Source organism: Haliotis cracherodii, unplaced genomic scaffold (assembly GCF_022045235.1).
Source record: "Haliotis cracherodii isolate W230 unplaced genomic scaffold, xgHalCrac1.p SCAF_15, whole genome shotgun sequence".
Lineage (NCBI taxonomy): Eukaryota > Metazoa > Mollusca > Gastropoda > Lepetellida > Haliotidae > Haliotis > Haliotis cracherodii.
This window is the reverse complement of record NW_027266270.1, coordinates 16,282,842-16,299,440: the sequence shown is the minus strand read 5'-3', so window position 1 is coordinate 16,299,440 and position 16,599 is coordinate 16,282,842. Positions and strand designations below refer to the sequence as shown.

The 16,599-nt window shown below is 42.8% G+C and overlaps 1 protein-coding gene across 1 annotated transcript; it reads left to right on the top strand.

The window, feature by feature from the left end:
• Positions 1-3,099: 3,099 nt before the first annotated feature.
• Positions 3,100-15,968, top strand: LOC139462324 (thymocyte nuclear protein 1-like). Its single transcript, XM_071243960.1, has 7 exons — positions 3,100-3,212; positions 4,271-4,383; positions 7,500-7,568; positions 8,023-8,118; positions 10,974-11,035; positions 12,837-13,021; positions 15,292-15,968. The coding sequence occupies exons 1-7, from the start codon at positions 3,185-3,187 to the stop codon at positions 15,339-15,341; spliced, it is 603 nt and encodes a 200-aa protein (XP_071100061.1). The 5' UTR covers positions 3,100-3,184; the 3' UTR covers positions 15,342-15,968.
• The last annotated feature ends 631 nt before the right edge of the window (positions 15,969-16,599 follow it).

The window sequence follows — 16,599 nt, the reverse complement described above, 5'->3', positions numbered from 1 at the left end:
GAAAATTAATGAAACTAACAAATAATATATAATATTAGTTCCCATTTACAATCATTTTAGCCACTAGAATTATGAAAAAAAACGAAATAAAAAATATGTTGAAAATATATAGTGCTTTCATAAACTGGCCACAAACTATTAAAAAATTTCAACATTGCTGGACTTATTCAACGACATTGCGTGTAGAGATGATAGATAACTGAGAGGAGCATATGCACACTCAATGATTAAAGGGGCACTGATCTAACGCCATTCCCCGGACTGGTTGTTGCCTTTGTTATTGTTTTTTCCCCCGTGAGTACCCGGATGATACGCAGCGCAACTGAGCGTGACCAGAGACTGGGGTACCGTCTGCAAGGACAGCTAAATAAACTTGGAGGCAATATTTGTTTTACGCATTTTTGCATAAACACTGATTGGTTAACTGTGATCTATAAAGATTCGACAAAGGGCGCATGTTAAAAAAATTCTTCAGCCTAAACAAACAGACAAAAAGAACGGCGGAGCTCATCGGAAGTCGTCATTTGGAAAAAAAACCAGATGGTTATAGTTTAATACTAAAAAAAGTATCCATGCAGTGAAAGCATTTTCGGATTTCGGATTGTGTAATACGATTACTACTCCCTTGTTGTCATACACGTTTTCTCGTATAACCCTACACTTGTGTATTTGTCGTCATTCACTTGATGCTCAGTTAATGAATTTATTACAGGTACAATTAGTGGTAGCACCACTTAGATTACCTGACAAAGGTTCTCATTTGGCATTTATTGTGTCTGGGGTAATTATTCAATCTAAATCCAGGTTTGAAGTGAGGTTATGTAATATGCACGTGGCAACCCAGCAAGAGATGAATGATCAGTTGATTTACTTTTTTTTGTAAATCAACGGATCGTTCCTAGTCATCAAAGGATTAACAGAAAATACGTTGATTGATTAATCACTGTTATCTTGCACAGTGGATATGTCAAAAGTGAGTGTTTACATGTCTAGGTTTACTAAAACAAAGGGAATACACTCATATCATGGCGTGAAGTGCCGATGTAAAAACAACATACAATTTGTTCAAAGGGTTAACTCGTGTGCGAAACACGCTGTAGTCGGCAAGCGCACGTTAAATCTTCTATATCAGTCTGTCAGTCAACTGATAATGCGTTGATTGGTTGCTCATTGTTATCAAACTCAATGGATTTTTTAGGAACCGTCGACGTAATGAAAATAGTTGTCACGTGGCCTTTCTCAGCCGACCCTTGAGACTTGACACCCGAAACGATATATATCTTTTAGAATATTTGATAGTTACAGAGACACGTGACATCGAATAAGTTATTTTGTATAGCTGCAGACGAGTGGGATATTATTCCTTTATGTGGATATTCACGGATACATTCCTCGAATAAGGAAGCTGCCTATTTATACACATAAATTTGGTAAGTTGTAATTATGGTATTTGCATTTTGTTTTCCTTCATTTGAACCGATTCGTTCTTGTTTTTCTACGTCTTGGTTGGGAAATTCTTCAATGCGCGATAGACGTTGTTTTCACAGGTCATTTCCTTTGTAAGCGTGTATAGATTACCGTCAATTTGTAAAATGTGATTCTCTCAGGCAATTTTTCAAATGTGTAAATATTTCAGTCATTTTGACTAAAAAATCTGTCCAGATTGATTAAGACGATCAAAAGGGCCTACAGACATCACAACAGATTATTATGTAGGATTAGAAGCCAAACAACATAGAAATGTACTTTCAACGTAACATTTTCAGTCTCTTGGTGATGACATTAAACATCAAAATGTTTGGAATTCGTTATCATGATAATACAGATGGAAATGTTTTTCAGTCACTTTGTAAAATAACTGAATATTTAGACGTTTAATAAATATGTTACACATTTTGACAGTAAAAAAATATACACACTATAAAAAAAGCAATGCTCAGGTGAAATATTTACTTTGTGTTGCAAGTCAAAATAGTGTAAACGAAAATCGCAAAATTACCAAGCAAGTGACTTATCAAAACTTCGTCACGATTACCGATGCTACCCACAAAGATGCCTACATTTCCTTATTATCTCGAAAACTGTATTTATTTTGTTGATCAATGTGGCCATACGCTCTTATTACTACCGGTATCCATAAAAGTGACTAATGCGCTTACGAATGGCGCAACAGAGGTCGCGAGCTAGTCTAGATTTCTGCTCTACATCCGGGTACTCACTGGGAAAAAACAATAACAAAGGCAACAACCAGTCCCGGGGAATTGCGTTAGATCAGTGCCCCTTTAAGTCTGTCCCGAATTCTTCAGATCTATCACTGTGATAAATCTCACTTAAACATGTTATACATCTTTGATACATATTATTTACGCTTTAACACTTTGATTAAAAAGTATATGTCAATATGTATTGAATTCATGGCTTTTCAAGCTTGTTTGGTGCTTTTCAAGGCTTTTCAAGATAGACACTGAAAATCAAGGCTTTTCAAGAGACACCTTAAAATTCAAGGCTTTTCCAAGCTTGAACTGACATGGATCTGTAGGAATATCAGCAATATCCTTCAAACTCACTTGGCCCAAGACACATCATAATACAGCTGGCTTATGGAATAATCTTGTCAGGTGCTTTCTACGAGATCTAGTAACCTTTATCTCAAATCAAAAGGTTTGTAAGTCCTGTCACACAAAACAGAGTATTCCATCGATAAAAATGGTACATCAGTTAGTTCTAAAGACATCAATAATTCCGACACATTTATTTACGTATCAGTATTAGGTTACGATGTAAAATTGATACGGACATATTATCAAAGTTTTATAACACCAACTCCCGAGTCCATAACAACGGCCAATTATCAAACGACACATGGAAAAGTCAGTTACCAATTGCTGAATAGGTGCAGAGAGATGTCGATGTATCACGTTCCAATTAGTTTCTTCAACAATCATAACGTATACACAGGCTGTTTTCAGATATTCAACAAGAATTCTGCCCTGTCTGTCGCAAAGGACGCAACACCGCCATTTTGGAATGCAAGGTACAGACATGCGCAAAAGAATATCCGGTCGGAAATGACGTGTATCAATAGCGCGGGAAGTTGTGTCATTTTAATGTTTACAAAATCGCATGTGTGAATTTGTATCCCAGTTTAACACATTCCATTAGCTCGTTAAAGAGGGAGTCATCCATGCCTCCAAAACGCAGACAAAAATCTGGTAAGACGCTGTTTAATTTTCAACAGGAACGCACGGGATATGCAAAATCTCTTGCAGAATTTATTGCTTGTCATAGCTGAACGACAAATTTGGATTGGGTTTGGATAATTGATTGCATGTCAATGTACCTGGTTGTAATGTTACTCATAATGTCACGCACTAGTTTGTCAAGCCGAGGATGGGTAGTCAGTTATTTACTAGCTGCAGTGCTATATAGCAGTGGAATATAGATGACTGTTTTTTCTCTCAAAACAATAACAGTCCAGTTTCCACCCTTGCCGAAATAGGCTGGAGTTACATTTTGGGCGGACTAACGAGTCTATACTTAGTCTAATCAAAATTGTGCAACAATCCCCGCATCCCGTTTATAAACAGCAGCGACTCTAGTATTTGCAGAGCATGTGCTGTTAACTGTGCATCGCCAGATATTTTCCAGATCTTTAATGTCTTTAAGGTGCTCAGGGGATTTGATGCTCTTCGCATGAGTTTTATTATGACAAAGATCTTGATTATCAATCAGATCGTCTTGACTGGGCGCTGCCATATTGTTTGATGCAAATGATATGATAGGTGGAATCTGATTGGTCAGGAGGAGGGACATAGAAGGGACATAACTCTTAATAGCCACTGCATGGTGGCGCTACCATCAATCGACGAAAATTCCAGCCTAGTTCGGCAAGGGTGGAAACTGGACTTTTACAGTCAGTTAACTCCCTTGCATTGGAAGATAGGACTATGAAGCTTTGAATAACATTTGGTAAGCAGTAAAACTTCCACCCGTATCCCGTCTCAAAAATGTATATCATTTAAAGGATTGAGCAGCAATGCATGGGGCCTATAACTCTTGGAGGGTGGATACGGGCGGAAGTCTTGCCACAAATGAGATTGTTTCATGGTGGAATTTTCCTTGCATCACATTTTTAAATGTGCAGCAAAGGATTATTATCTTGGCTTTCGTAAACTATGTTTTATTTTGGAGATTTTCTTTCAGAAGTAAACTAAAACAAATAGGAAATCTGTTCTAAAGGTGTTAAGCATTGTTTCGTTATCCATCCCAGAGAATGAGAAGCCGAAGAAGTCCAAGTCAGAAAGTGCACCACCAGAAGTCTTCACTCATTGGTTGATGAAGTCGGAGCCGGAGACCCGCATGGAGAAAGGAGTTGACATGAAGGTCAGGGTCACACATTCAGAAAGGGGTTGTCATGAAGGTCAGGGTCACACATTCAGAAAGGGGTTGCCATAAAGGTCAGGGTCACACATTCAGACCATGAAGGTCAGGGTCACACATTCAGAAAGAAGTTGCCATGAATGTCAGGGTCACACATTCAGAAAGGGTTGCCATGAATGTCAGGGTCACACATTCAGAAAGGGTTGCCATGAATGTCAGGGTCACACATTCAGAAAGGGTTGCCATGAATGTCAGGGTCACACATTCAGAAAGGGTTGCCATGAATGTTTGGGTCACACATTCAGAAAGGGGTTGTCATGAAGGTCAGGGTCACACATTCAGAAAGAGGTTGCCATGAAGGTCAGGGTCACACATTCAGAAAGGGGTTGTCATGAAGGTCAGGGTCACACATTCAGAAAGGGGTTGCCATGAATGTCAGGGTCACACATTCAGAAAGGGGTTACCATGAAGTTAGGGTTAAATATGGAGAAAGAAGGTGACATGAAAATAATGGTCACAAATGGAGGTATGAGTGGATGTCAAAGTTGGATTACATATGGGGAATGCTGTGAAAATTTGGTCTTCAGCAACCCATGCTTGTAACAATTGTAAGAAGCCACTATGCTGGTCGTAAGAGGCGACTAATGGGATTGGATGGTCAGACTTGCTGACTTTGTTGATGCATGTCATTGTATTTCAGTTGTGTAGATCGATGCTCATGATGTCAATCACTGGATTGTCTGCCCCAGACTTGATTATTTTCAGACTGCCGTCTTTGAACTCGAAAATCGCTGTCAGGTAATGGCAGGTCACTAGACATGATATAGAGAAAGGAGATGATGTGATGGTTAGGGTCATGCCTAAAGGAGTTGGTATGATCTCATTATCTTCAGATCTTTAACTCTGATATGATACCTCTCTGTATGAATACTGTAAATCTTGAAATTAAAGAGATTGTGAATTAAATATGAAAAAAAAGAGTGGTCTTTGTTCGCATTAATGAAACTTCACATTTATGTCTCCAAATGACTATCAACAATAAGACGGCCTCACTGCACACTTTGGAAAGCTGAAATACCAACTTGAATATAAACACAAACCCAGTTTATTGAGCAGCAAGTATATAACAATGTCATTCAACGAATAGGAATTCATATCAATATAAGAAAATAGAAATCATATCAATGCAAAAACAGAAATTATGTGAACACCGAAATCACAATAGATATGTGTACCCTTCTCACACACAGGAGTCCCAAAGAGGGACAGGTCAGCTGAAATTGCCTAGGCAGAAGGCGACCTCTTAAACACCTAATGCAACAACAACGAATAGGAATTACACAATAAGCATCTGGTGAGTTATCACAGCTGGGGTCAAGAGTTCTACCCACTCGTGTCAAACTAGGCATCATTGACTACTCCAAACAGTGAACTGTTATTTTATTGCCTTTAAACTTCCTTCATGCCAGAATTCAGTTGAAATACTGCAAACAATTACTTGAGAATCTACGAGGAGATATGATAAAACTGAATGCGTAAGTAGTTTTAAAATTATCTGCCAGACATAGGAAGTGATGAAAATTTCATGCAGCCTGACAGAAAAGTCACCAGCCGCAAGCAGACAGTTATTTTGGGTACTTGTCTTGAGCCACTGAATACAAGAAACTTGAACAGAGTGTTGGCTGTCGGTTGGGTTTTTTTCATCTGTCATTGGCTATATTTGTTTTGATCTTACAGATCATTTGTCATATTATTGATTACCGACACTCGCCCATCTTCCCGGGGCAAGGGAGTTACCTCAGGGCCCCGGATAAAGGCTGTAAAATGAAAATATGCATGATACGGTGGGGATAATTTCGAAAACGTATCAGATACGCTTCACAGCATACATGTACGGTCTAACACTCATTTACAGACCTATTTCCCAAAATTTATTCTGATTTCCAAGCAGGGTATGTTCTTAAACCTGGTATGTTCTTAAACCTGGTGCGCTCTTTTTTCCCCCAAAAAACGCTGTGTAGATGGCAGCGTTAGAAATTGGCCAATAGTAAAGGTATCCTATAAAGGACTAGTAGAAATTGGCCAATTTTAAAGGTTTTACTATATGTTATCATTATTAGGACTAGTGGACAAAAACTGTTAGTTTCTAACCCTGCAGATGGGGTGCTCATTATACAGGCCATTATGGGTTCTGATGTTTTTTCCCTAAAGCAAAGGACCGCCTCCGTGGTCTTGTGGTAGAGCGTCCGCCCGGAGAGCGGAAGGTCCGGGGTTCGATCCCCGGCCGCGTCATACCAAAAGACGTTAAAAGATGGTACTTGTTGTTACCCTGTCTGGCGCTCGGCATTAAGGGGCTAAAACAAGGACTGGTCGGCTCGGAGTCAGTATACTGTGTCTGAGTGGGATATTCATGTTATAATGCGGCATGGTATCTCAGTGATCTTGCACTATAAATCGGCATCAGTCCGGACTAGTACAAGCAGCCACACAAACACACACACGTACATGCACGTCGCTATATAAGTGCAATAATCTTGGACGCGACGTTAAACCCAATTTCACCTCACCTAACCCTAAAGCAAAGACGTTGCCTTGAGCATGTAACACCAGAAATACCTTGTCAACAAATGCGTACATTAATCATGTAATATTATTACACTGACAGGTTACAAAAAGTGTTCATTGTATATCTGGACTAAAGTTTGTAACCTATTTTATTAATTTTACTCCAGATTTCATTCAATATTGTTTCATTAATTTCGTCGAAATCGTGTGAAGTGATCAATAGATCACATTACACACCATGATTTACAGCAACCACAGTCAGATTACCGTTATTGACGCCTCGAAACGACATTTAGTTGACAGAAGAGAATAGATACATACATCATTTGCTTCCAACAAAATGCGGCGCTCAGTCCAACGATCTGATTGATAATCAAAATCTATGATAATGGGTCTTACTTCGCCAAGTGCATCAAATCAAGTGAGCAACTTGATTAAAAACATGAAAAGATTGGGAAAATATCTAGTGACGCTGTGTTGGCAGTATACATGCTTTGCAAATCCTGCAGTTGACCGAAATCTGTACGTCATGACCATGACTGACATGTTTTCAGTTTGGCCTGGAGGACCTGAAGAAATGCCCTGACCAGACTGCATGCTGGGATGAAGTGAGAAACTATCAGGTGAGTCAGAGAGGTGTTAACAGCGTTATAATGTTGGTAATGATTGATTGCTACCTGATACGGGTCGGTCGGGTAGCCTTGTGGTTGAAGCGTTTGCTTGTCACGCCGAAGACCCGGGTTTGATTCCTGACATGGGTACAATGTGTGAAGCCCATTTCTGGTGTCCCCAGCCGTGATATTGCTGGAATATTGCTAAATGCGGCGTCAAACCAAACTCACTCACTCACTATTCAACATGATGACTAAATTGCACGTGTTCCCCAAGTTGGCACTATGTTATGCTCATGTTGGCATCTACGTAGAACTGACCCAGTCAGGATTCTGGGTCAGAATAGGTGTACCTGACTGTTTGTTAACATGAAAGCCGGTACCTGGAGTTGTTACTCCGACTGGGAACGAAGTTCTCTCGCAAATTTGTGTGTCAGTTTTATTATATTCCTGTATTTATATTCAGGCCCGGAACTTCATGCGAGACCAGATGCGTGAGGGGCAGTCTGCCTTCTTTTACCACAGCAACTGTAAGGAGCCTGGCATTGCCGGAGTGATGCAGGTAGGAGGATAGTCGTCTGGGAATAGACCTGAAGTGTATTTGTTTAGACCTGAAATGTATTTGTTTAGGGAGCCTGGCATTGCCGGAGTGTTGCAGGTAGGAGGATAGTTGTCTGGGAATAGACCTGAAGTGTATTTGTTTAGGGAGCCTGGCATTGCCGGAGTGATGCAGGTAGGAGGATAGTCGTCTGGGAATAGACCTGAAGTGTATTTGTTTAGGGAGCCTGGCATTGCCGGAGTGATGCAGGTAGGAGGATAGTTGTCTGGGAATAGACCTGAAGTGTATTTGTTTAGGGAGCCTGGCATTGCCGGAGTGTTGCAGGTAGGAGGATAGTTGTCTGGGAATAGACCTGAAGTGTATTTGTTTAGGGAGCCTGGCATTGCCGGAGTGATGCAGGTAGGAGGATAGTCGTCTGGGAATAGACCTGAAGTGTATTTGTTTGGGGAGCCTGGCATTGCCGGAGTGATGCAGGTAGGAGGATAGTCGTCTGGGAATGGACCTGAAGTGTATTTGTTTAGGGAGCCTGGCATCGCCGGAGTGATGCAGGTAGGAGGATAGTTGTCTGGTAATAGACCTGAAGTGTATTTGTTTAGGGAGCCTGGCATCGCCGGAGTGATGCAGGTAGGAGGATAGTCGTCTGGGAATAGACCTGAAGTGTATTTGTTTAGGGAGCCTGGCATTGCCGGAGTGATGCAGGTAGGAGGATAGTCGTCTGGGAATGGACCTGAAGTGTATTTGTTTAGGGAGCCTGGCATCGCCGGAGTGATGCAGGTAGGAGGATAGTCGTCTGGGAATAGACCTGAAGTGTATTTGTTTAGGGAGCCTGGCATTGCCGGAGTGATGCAGGAAGGAGGATAGTTGTCTGGGAAAAGACCTGAAGTGTATTTGTTTAGGGAGCCTGGCATTGCCGGAGTGATGCAGGTAGGAGGATAGTTGTCTGGGAATAGACCTGAAGTGTATTTGTTTAGGGAGCCTGGCATTGCCGGAGTGATGCAGGTAGGAGGATAGTCGTCTGGGAATAGACCTGAAGTGTATTTGTTTAGGGAGGCTGGCATTGCCGCAGTGATGCAGGTAGGAGGATAGTCGTCTGGGAATAGACCTGAAGTGTATTTGTTTAGGGAGCCTGGCATTGCCGGAGTGATGCAGGTAGGAGGATAGTCGTCTGGGAATAGACCTGAAGTGTATTTGTCTAGGGAGCCTGGCATTGCCGGAGTGATGCAGGAAGGAGGATAGTTGTCTGGGAATAGACCTGAAGTGTATTTGTTTAGGGAGCCTGGCATTGCCGGAGTGATGCAGGTAGGATAGTTGTCTGGGAATAGACCTGAAGTGTATTTGTTTAGGGAGCCTGGCATTGCCGGAGTGATGCAGGTAGGAGGATAGTTGTCTGGGAATAGACCTGAAGTGTATTTGTTTAGGGAGCCTGGCATTGCCGGAGTGATGCAGGTAGGAGGATAGTTGTCTGGGAATAGACCTGAAGTGTATTTGTTTAGGGAGTTTATGTTGCTTATTGACTGGATAATTGTTGGGTTTAAATGACTGGATAATTGTTGGGTTAAATTGACTGGATAATTGTTTGGTTAAATTGACTGGATAAGTGGTGGGTTTCATTGACTGGATATATGGTGTGTTTAGTTGACTGGATAAGTTGTTGGTTTATTTGACTGGACAAGTGGTGGGTTTAACTGACTGGATAAGTGGTAGGCTTAGTTGACTGGATAAGTGGTGGGTTTAATTGACTGGATAAGTGGTGGGTTTAATTGACTGGATAATTGGTGGGTTTAACTGACTGGATAAGTGGTGGGTTTAACTGACTGGATAAGTGGTGGTTTTAATTGACTGGATAAGTGGTGGGGTTAATTAACTGGATAATTGGTGGGTTTAACTGACTGGATAAGTGGTGGGTTTAATTGACTGGATAATTGTTTGGTTAAATTGACTGGATAAGTGGTGGGTTTCATTGACTGGATATATGGTGTGTTTAGTTGACTGGATAAGTGGTAGGCTTAGTTGACTGGATAAGTGGCGGGTTTAACTGACTGGATATGTGGTGGGTTTAATTGACTGGATAAGTGGTGGTTTTAATTGACTGGATAAGTGGTGGGTTTAACTGACTGGTAACCGGTGGGTTTACCTGACTTGATAAGTGGTGGGTTTAACTGACTGGATAAGTGGTGGGTTTAACTGAATGGATAAGTGGTGGGTTTAATTGACTGGATAAGTGGTGGGTTTAATTAACTGGATAATTGGTGGGTTTAACTGACTGGATAAGTGGTGGGTTTAATTGACTGGATAAGTGGTGGGTTTAATTAACTGGATAATTGGTGGGTTTAACTGACTGGATAAGTGGTGGGTTTAATTGACTGGATAAGTGGTGGGTTTAACTGGCTGGATAAGTGGTGGGTTTAATTAACTGGATAATTGGTGGGTTTACCTGACTTGATAAGTGGTGGGTTTACCTGACTTGATAAGTGGTGGGTTTAACTGAATGGATATGGGGTGGGTTTAACTGACTGGATAAGTGGTGGGTTTAATTGACTGGATAAGTGGTGGGTTTAATTGACTGGATAAGTGGTGGGTTTAATTAACTGGATAATTGGTGGGTTTAACTGACTGGATAAGTGGTGGGTTTAATTGACTGGATAAGTGGTGGGTTTAATTAACTGGATAATTGGTGGGTTTAACTGACTGGATAAGTGGTGGGTTTAATTGACTGGATAAGTGGTGGGTTTAACTGGCTGGATAAGTGGTGGGTTTAATTGACTTGATAAGTGGTGGGTTTAATTGACTGGATAAGTGGTGGGTTTTCAAGATGCAGTGTGGAGCTGCTTCTTATGGTGGCCCTGATCTGTTGGCAGATAGTGAGGGAGAGCTACCCGGACCACACCCAGTTTGATAAAAAGGACGTCCACTACGACAGGTGAGGAGGAGCTGGTAGGGTGGGAAATGTTTGGACATGAACTTGGTTAGAGGTTAGAGATTAGAGACTTGGTGCATCAGTAGAGGCCAATCTCATTAAAATCAGATCTTAGTTCTCGCTATCGCTAAACAAAGATCTGACATCCCATTAGGGGTCACGTCAGAATGACCTTTCATCCAACCAATCAGAGCATCGTTTACCAGATCATGAAAGTGACAGTCAGAATGTGTTTTCTAATCATGCAACCACAATATATTTAACACAGGGTATTCCGAACGACAGGTTTTATGATTATATCCATACAATCTGTGCCATCTATAAGCCATTCCTGAATGTTCTTCTTATCAGTTTTAAAATCGTTTATCGAGAATACGTCACAATATGTTTCGAAGCGTAGCCGCCAGTTTGAAACTAGTGTCGTAAAGCTCGAGAAAGCTGCCTTCTGATTGGCCAATATCAATTTCTTGTCAGTCATTTCATTAGTCGGTCAAAATTCGCGAAAGGTCGTTCTGACGTGACCCGTAATGGGATGTCCTCAGATCTTTGTTTAGCGGCAGCGAGAACTAAGATCTGATTTTTATGAGATTGGTGTAGAGGCTGTACCTGTCAGCATCTGTCATGAACTATGTCGTCAAAGTATGATGTTGTGTACTCGTGGGACTACTCCTTGTACATTCAACATTCAACATTCCACCATTACTGCATCTTTGAATATAACTTAAAGCATCAGCTTATCACACTCTTGGCCCAGGTTTTGACCCCCATGAAGATTCGGGGTAGAATAGGTCTTCAGCAACCCATGCTTGCTGTAAGAGGCGACTAACGGGATCGGGTGGTCAGTCTCGCTGATTTTGTTGATGCATGTCATCGTATCCCAATTGATCCCGATTTGTCAAACAAACAGAATGCGTGATGCTCATTTTTGGCATCCCTAATAACTGATGCTTGTTGAAAGAAGTAACTGAACAAACTGGCTAAATTACTTTGTTGATTGCGTGTCTGGCACCCCAAAGGCATTGGACATAACTCCCAACAATAGTCACTGGTTTGTCTGGTCCAGGTTTGATTGCTTCACAGAACCCTGTGATATAGCTGGCATTATGTTTACTGTAGCCTAAAACAAAAAAAATGATGGCGATGATAGTTGGCATGTAAGATGTGTTCGTGTTTTAGGGGCGATAGGGTAGCCTTGTGGTTAAAGCGTTTGCTCATCACGTCGAAGATCCAGGCTCGATTCCCGATATGGGTACAATGTGTGAAGCCCAATTTCTAGTGTCCCCCGGCGTGATATTGTGGGAATATTGCAGCTGAAACCTCACTCACTCACTCACTCACTCACTCACTCACTCACTCACTCACTCACTCACTCACTCACTCACTCACTCACCCACCCACCCACCCACACCCACTCACTCACTCACTCGTGAAGATTCCGGGGTAGAATAGGTCTTCAGCAACCCATGCTTGCCGTAAAAGGCGATTATGCTTGTCATAAAAGGCAACTAACGGGATCGGGTGGTCAGGCTCGCTGACTTGGTTGATTCATGTCATCGATCCCAATTGTGTGGATCGATGCTCATGATGTCAATCACTGGATTGTCTTGTCCAGACTCAATTATTTTACAGACTGCCGTCATATAGCTGGAGTATTGCTGGGTGTGGCATTAAACAACAAACACTCACTCACTCACTCACTCAAACCCATCCACCTGCCCACTCACTCACTCACTCACTCACTCAAACCCACCCACCCACTCACTGACTGACTGACTGACTGACTCACTCACTCACTGTTCCACAGCAAGGCCAGCACAGATGACCCTCGCTGGTTCATGGTGGACGTGAAGTACAACAGGGCCCTGAAGAGATTCATCTCACTGGCTGAGCTGAAGGCCATACACCAGGAACACAAGCAGACTGGGGGGCCACTTCGGGACGTAGCTCTCTTCACCAGAGCCAGACTGTCAGTGCAACCTCTGAGAGAAGGTACGACCCAATCATCTCTGTATTCCCAGTCATCCACCTTCATAACATGATCTACTCTTGTCTCTCACACAGACCCTGAAACAAGTAAATCGGAAACGTTCCAATGAAGCCCGCAACAGACATTGTGGCGTGGCAATTTATATTTAGATGTTCAAACATGTTTTTATTATCAGTAACAGGATACATTCATCCAAACTTCTGTTCATGTTTGTCCAAATAAGTTCTCTATATCTTAAATTTTCTCCACAATATGGTCCTGCCAGTTCTGTATGTTAAGCTGGTTCTGTATATATGTAAAGCCAGTTCTGCATGTATAGCCAGTTCTGCATGCATGTATACCCGGTTCTGCATGTATGTATAGCCATTTCTGTATGTTAAGCTGGTTCTGTATATATGTAAAGCCAGTTCTGCATGTATAGCCAGTTCTGCATGCATGTATACCTGGTTCTGCATGTATGTATAGCCAGTTCTGTATGTTAAGCTGGTTCTGTATATATGTAAAGCCAGTTCTGCATGTATAGACAGTTCTGCATGCATGTATACCCTGTTCTGCATGGATGTATAGCCAGTTCTGTATGTTAAGCTGGTTCTGTATATATGTAAAGCCAGTTCTGCATGCATGTATACCCGGTTCTGCATGTATGTATAGCCAGTTCTGCACGTAGGTACAGCCACTTCTGCATGTAGGTATAGCTTGTTCTGCATGTAGGTATAGCCAGGTCTGCATGTAGTTGTAGTAAGTTCTGCATGTAGGTATAGCCAATTCTTCATGTAGGTAAAGCCAGTTCTGCTTGTTGGTCTAGCCAGTTCTGCATGTAGGTATAGCCAGTTCTGTATGTTTAGCTGGTTCTGCATGTAGGTATAGTCAGTTCTGCATGTATGTATAGCCAATTCTGCATGTAGGTATAGCCAGTTTTGTATGTATGTATAGCCAGTTCTGCATGTAGGTACAGCCAGTTATGTATGTACGTATAGCCAGTTCTGCACATAGGTACAGCCAGTTCTGCATGTATCATGGTGTATAGCCAGTTCTGCATGTGCCAGTATGTATTTTTGTGGTGGTGGTTCTTCAGAAACTGCTATTTCTTGTTTCTTTTGCAAGGATCCGATCGAATATATTAATCCAGAAAAGCTAGCTACAGAGCTCTAATTGTTTTATTCAAGTCCCAGATTTTCTCATATTATGATCCCAGGTGTGTCAGTCCCCAGCCTCCACCCATCCACACTTTAAACCATCCATCCACCCACCCAACCATCCATCCATCCACCCACCCACCCATCCATCCACCCACCCGACCATCCATCCATCCATCCATCCACCCGACCATCCATCCACCCACCCACCCGACCATCCATCCATCCATCCATCCATCCACCCACCCGACCATCCATCCATCCATCCACCCACCCACCCATCCATCCACCCACCCGACCATCCATCCATCCATCCATCCACCCGACCATCCATCCACCCACCCACCCGACCATCCATCCATCCATCCATCCATCCACCCACCCGACCATCCATCCATCCATCCACCCACCCGACCATCCATCCATCCATCCACCCACCCGACCATCCATCCATCCACCCACCCGACCATCCATCCACCCACCCGACCATCCATCCATCCACCCATCCACCCACCCGACCATCCATCCACCCACCCATCCATCCACCCATCCATCCATCCACCCACCCATCCATCCATCCACCCACCCATCCATCCATCCATCCATCCACCCGACCATCCATCCACCCACCCACCCGACCATCCATCCATCCATCCATCCACCCACCCGACCATCCATCCATCCACCCACCCGACCATCCATCCACCCACCCACCCATCCACCCACCCGACCATCCATCCATCCACCCACCCGACCATCAATCCACCCACCCATCCATCCATCCACCCACCCGACCATCCATCCATCCACCCACCCGACCATCCATCCATCCACCCACCCACCCATCCATCCACCCACCCGACCATCCATTCATCCATCCATCCACCCGACCATCCATTCATCCATCCATCCATCCATCCATCCACCCACCCGACCATCCATCCATCCATCCAACCAACAACCCACCCACCCACCCATCCATCCATCCACCAACCCACCCAAGCCTGCAGACTTCAGCAAGGTGCAAAACGTACAACCTGTACCACTTAATTTCCTTCCACATTTACATGATCAAGCTGACACACCCTGATCTACAAGGGAAACCCTCTCACGCTGCACCTGTGTTCTGTTGGCAGAGGAGTGGCAGTTCATTCTTTCACTGGAAGACCAGGAGGAAGGGAGCTAACTCTTGTCAGCTCTGTCACCTGACAGCCGGCTGGGAAACCAAGGCAAAACCAACTGCCGAGTCAAGCAGTGTCTCCTCAACAGTTCAAGAGGAACTATGCTAAGACTGAGAATGCTCAGTCCAGACATTGTAAAATCTGTAAGTAAAAGGCGACTATGCTTGTCGAAGGAGGCGACTAACGGGCTAGGCTGGTCAGGCTCCCCTACTTTGGTGATGCATGTCATCGCAACGTTAGAAATTGGCACTAGTCCTATAGTCCTTGCCAAACTGCCCAGTGCTTAACGTATCATGAGGACTAGTAAAAATTTGCCCTTTTTAAGGGTTTTGCTATGTGTTATCATTATAAGGACTAGTGGACGAAAACTGTTAGTTTTTACCTCTGCATCGTATCCCAATTACATAGATCGATGCTAATGAGATCAATCTCTTGATTGTGTGGTCCAGACTCAGTTATTTATGGTCACCGTCTTTTATCTGGAATATTAAGCAACAAACAAACAAAGAAAAAAGTCCTGAACCCATGTGCCTTGTGGAAATATCTGCCTAATATAAATACGACAATGATCATGTTGATACTCCGGGTGGCTGCAGGTAGTGTTTGTTTGTTTGTTGTTTAATGCCTCACTCAGCAATATTACAGCTATGTGACTGCAGTCGGTAAATAATCAAGTCTGGACCAGAAAATCCTGTGATTGACATCTTGAGCATTGATCCACGCATTTACGATACCATCCCATGCATCAACCAAGTCAGCAAGCCTGACCACCTGATCCCGTCAGCCGCCTCTTATGACAAGCATAGTAGCCTTTTGAGCAAGAATGGGATAATGAAAACCTATTCTAACCCGGATCTTCACTGGTTGCAAGGAGCCAGTTGGAGCACCTGAAAATTAAAAAGCTATTGCTATGGAACAAATACAAAATATGTCATGACATTACCAAATTTGGTATGTAACTGTATAGCATTGTAAGCAAAACAGATGTGTTAGGAATTTACAGGTCACAGTTTAAGACAATGGCAAATTATGTTGAAATGTATAGTAATGTTTATTTAATTTTTTTACAGCTGTATGCATTGTATATTACTCAAAACAAGTTTAGGATCACCCTTATTTTAAGACATTAGTAAAGTCAATCTGTCATGCCATTCCTGAAGAACCCATGCTTGTCGTAAGATGCGACTAACAGGATTGCATGGTCAGGCTCGCTGACTTGGTTGATGCATTTAATAGTATTCCATTTGCATGGATCAATGCTCA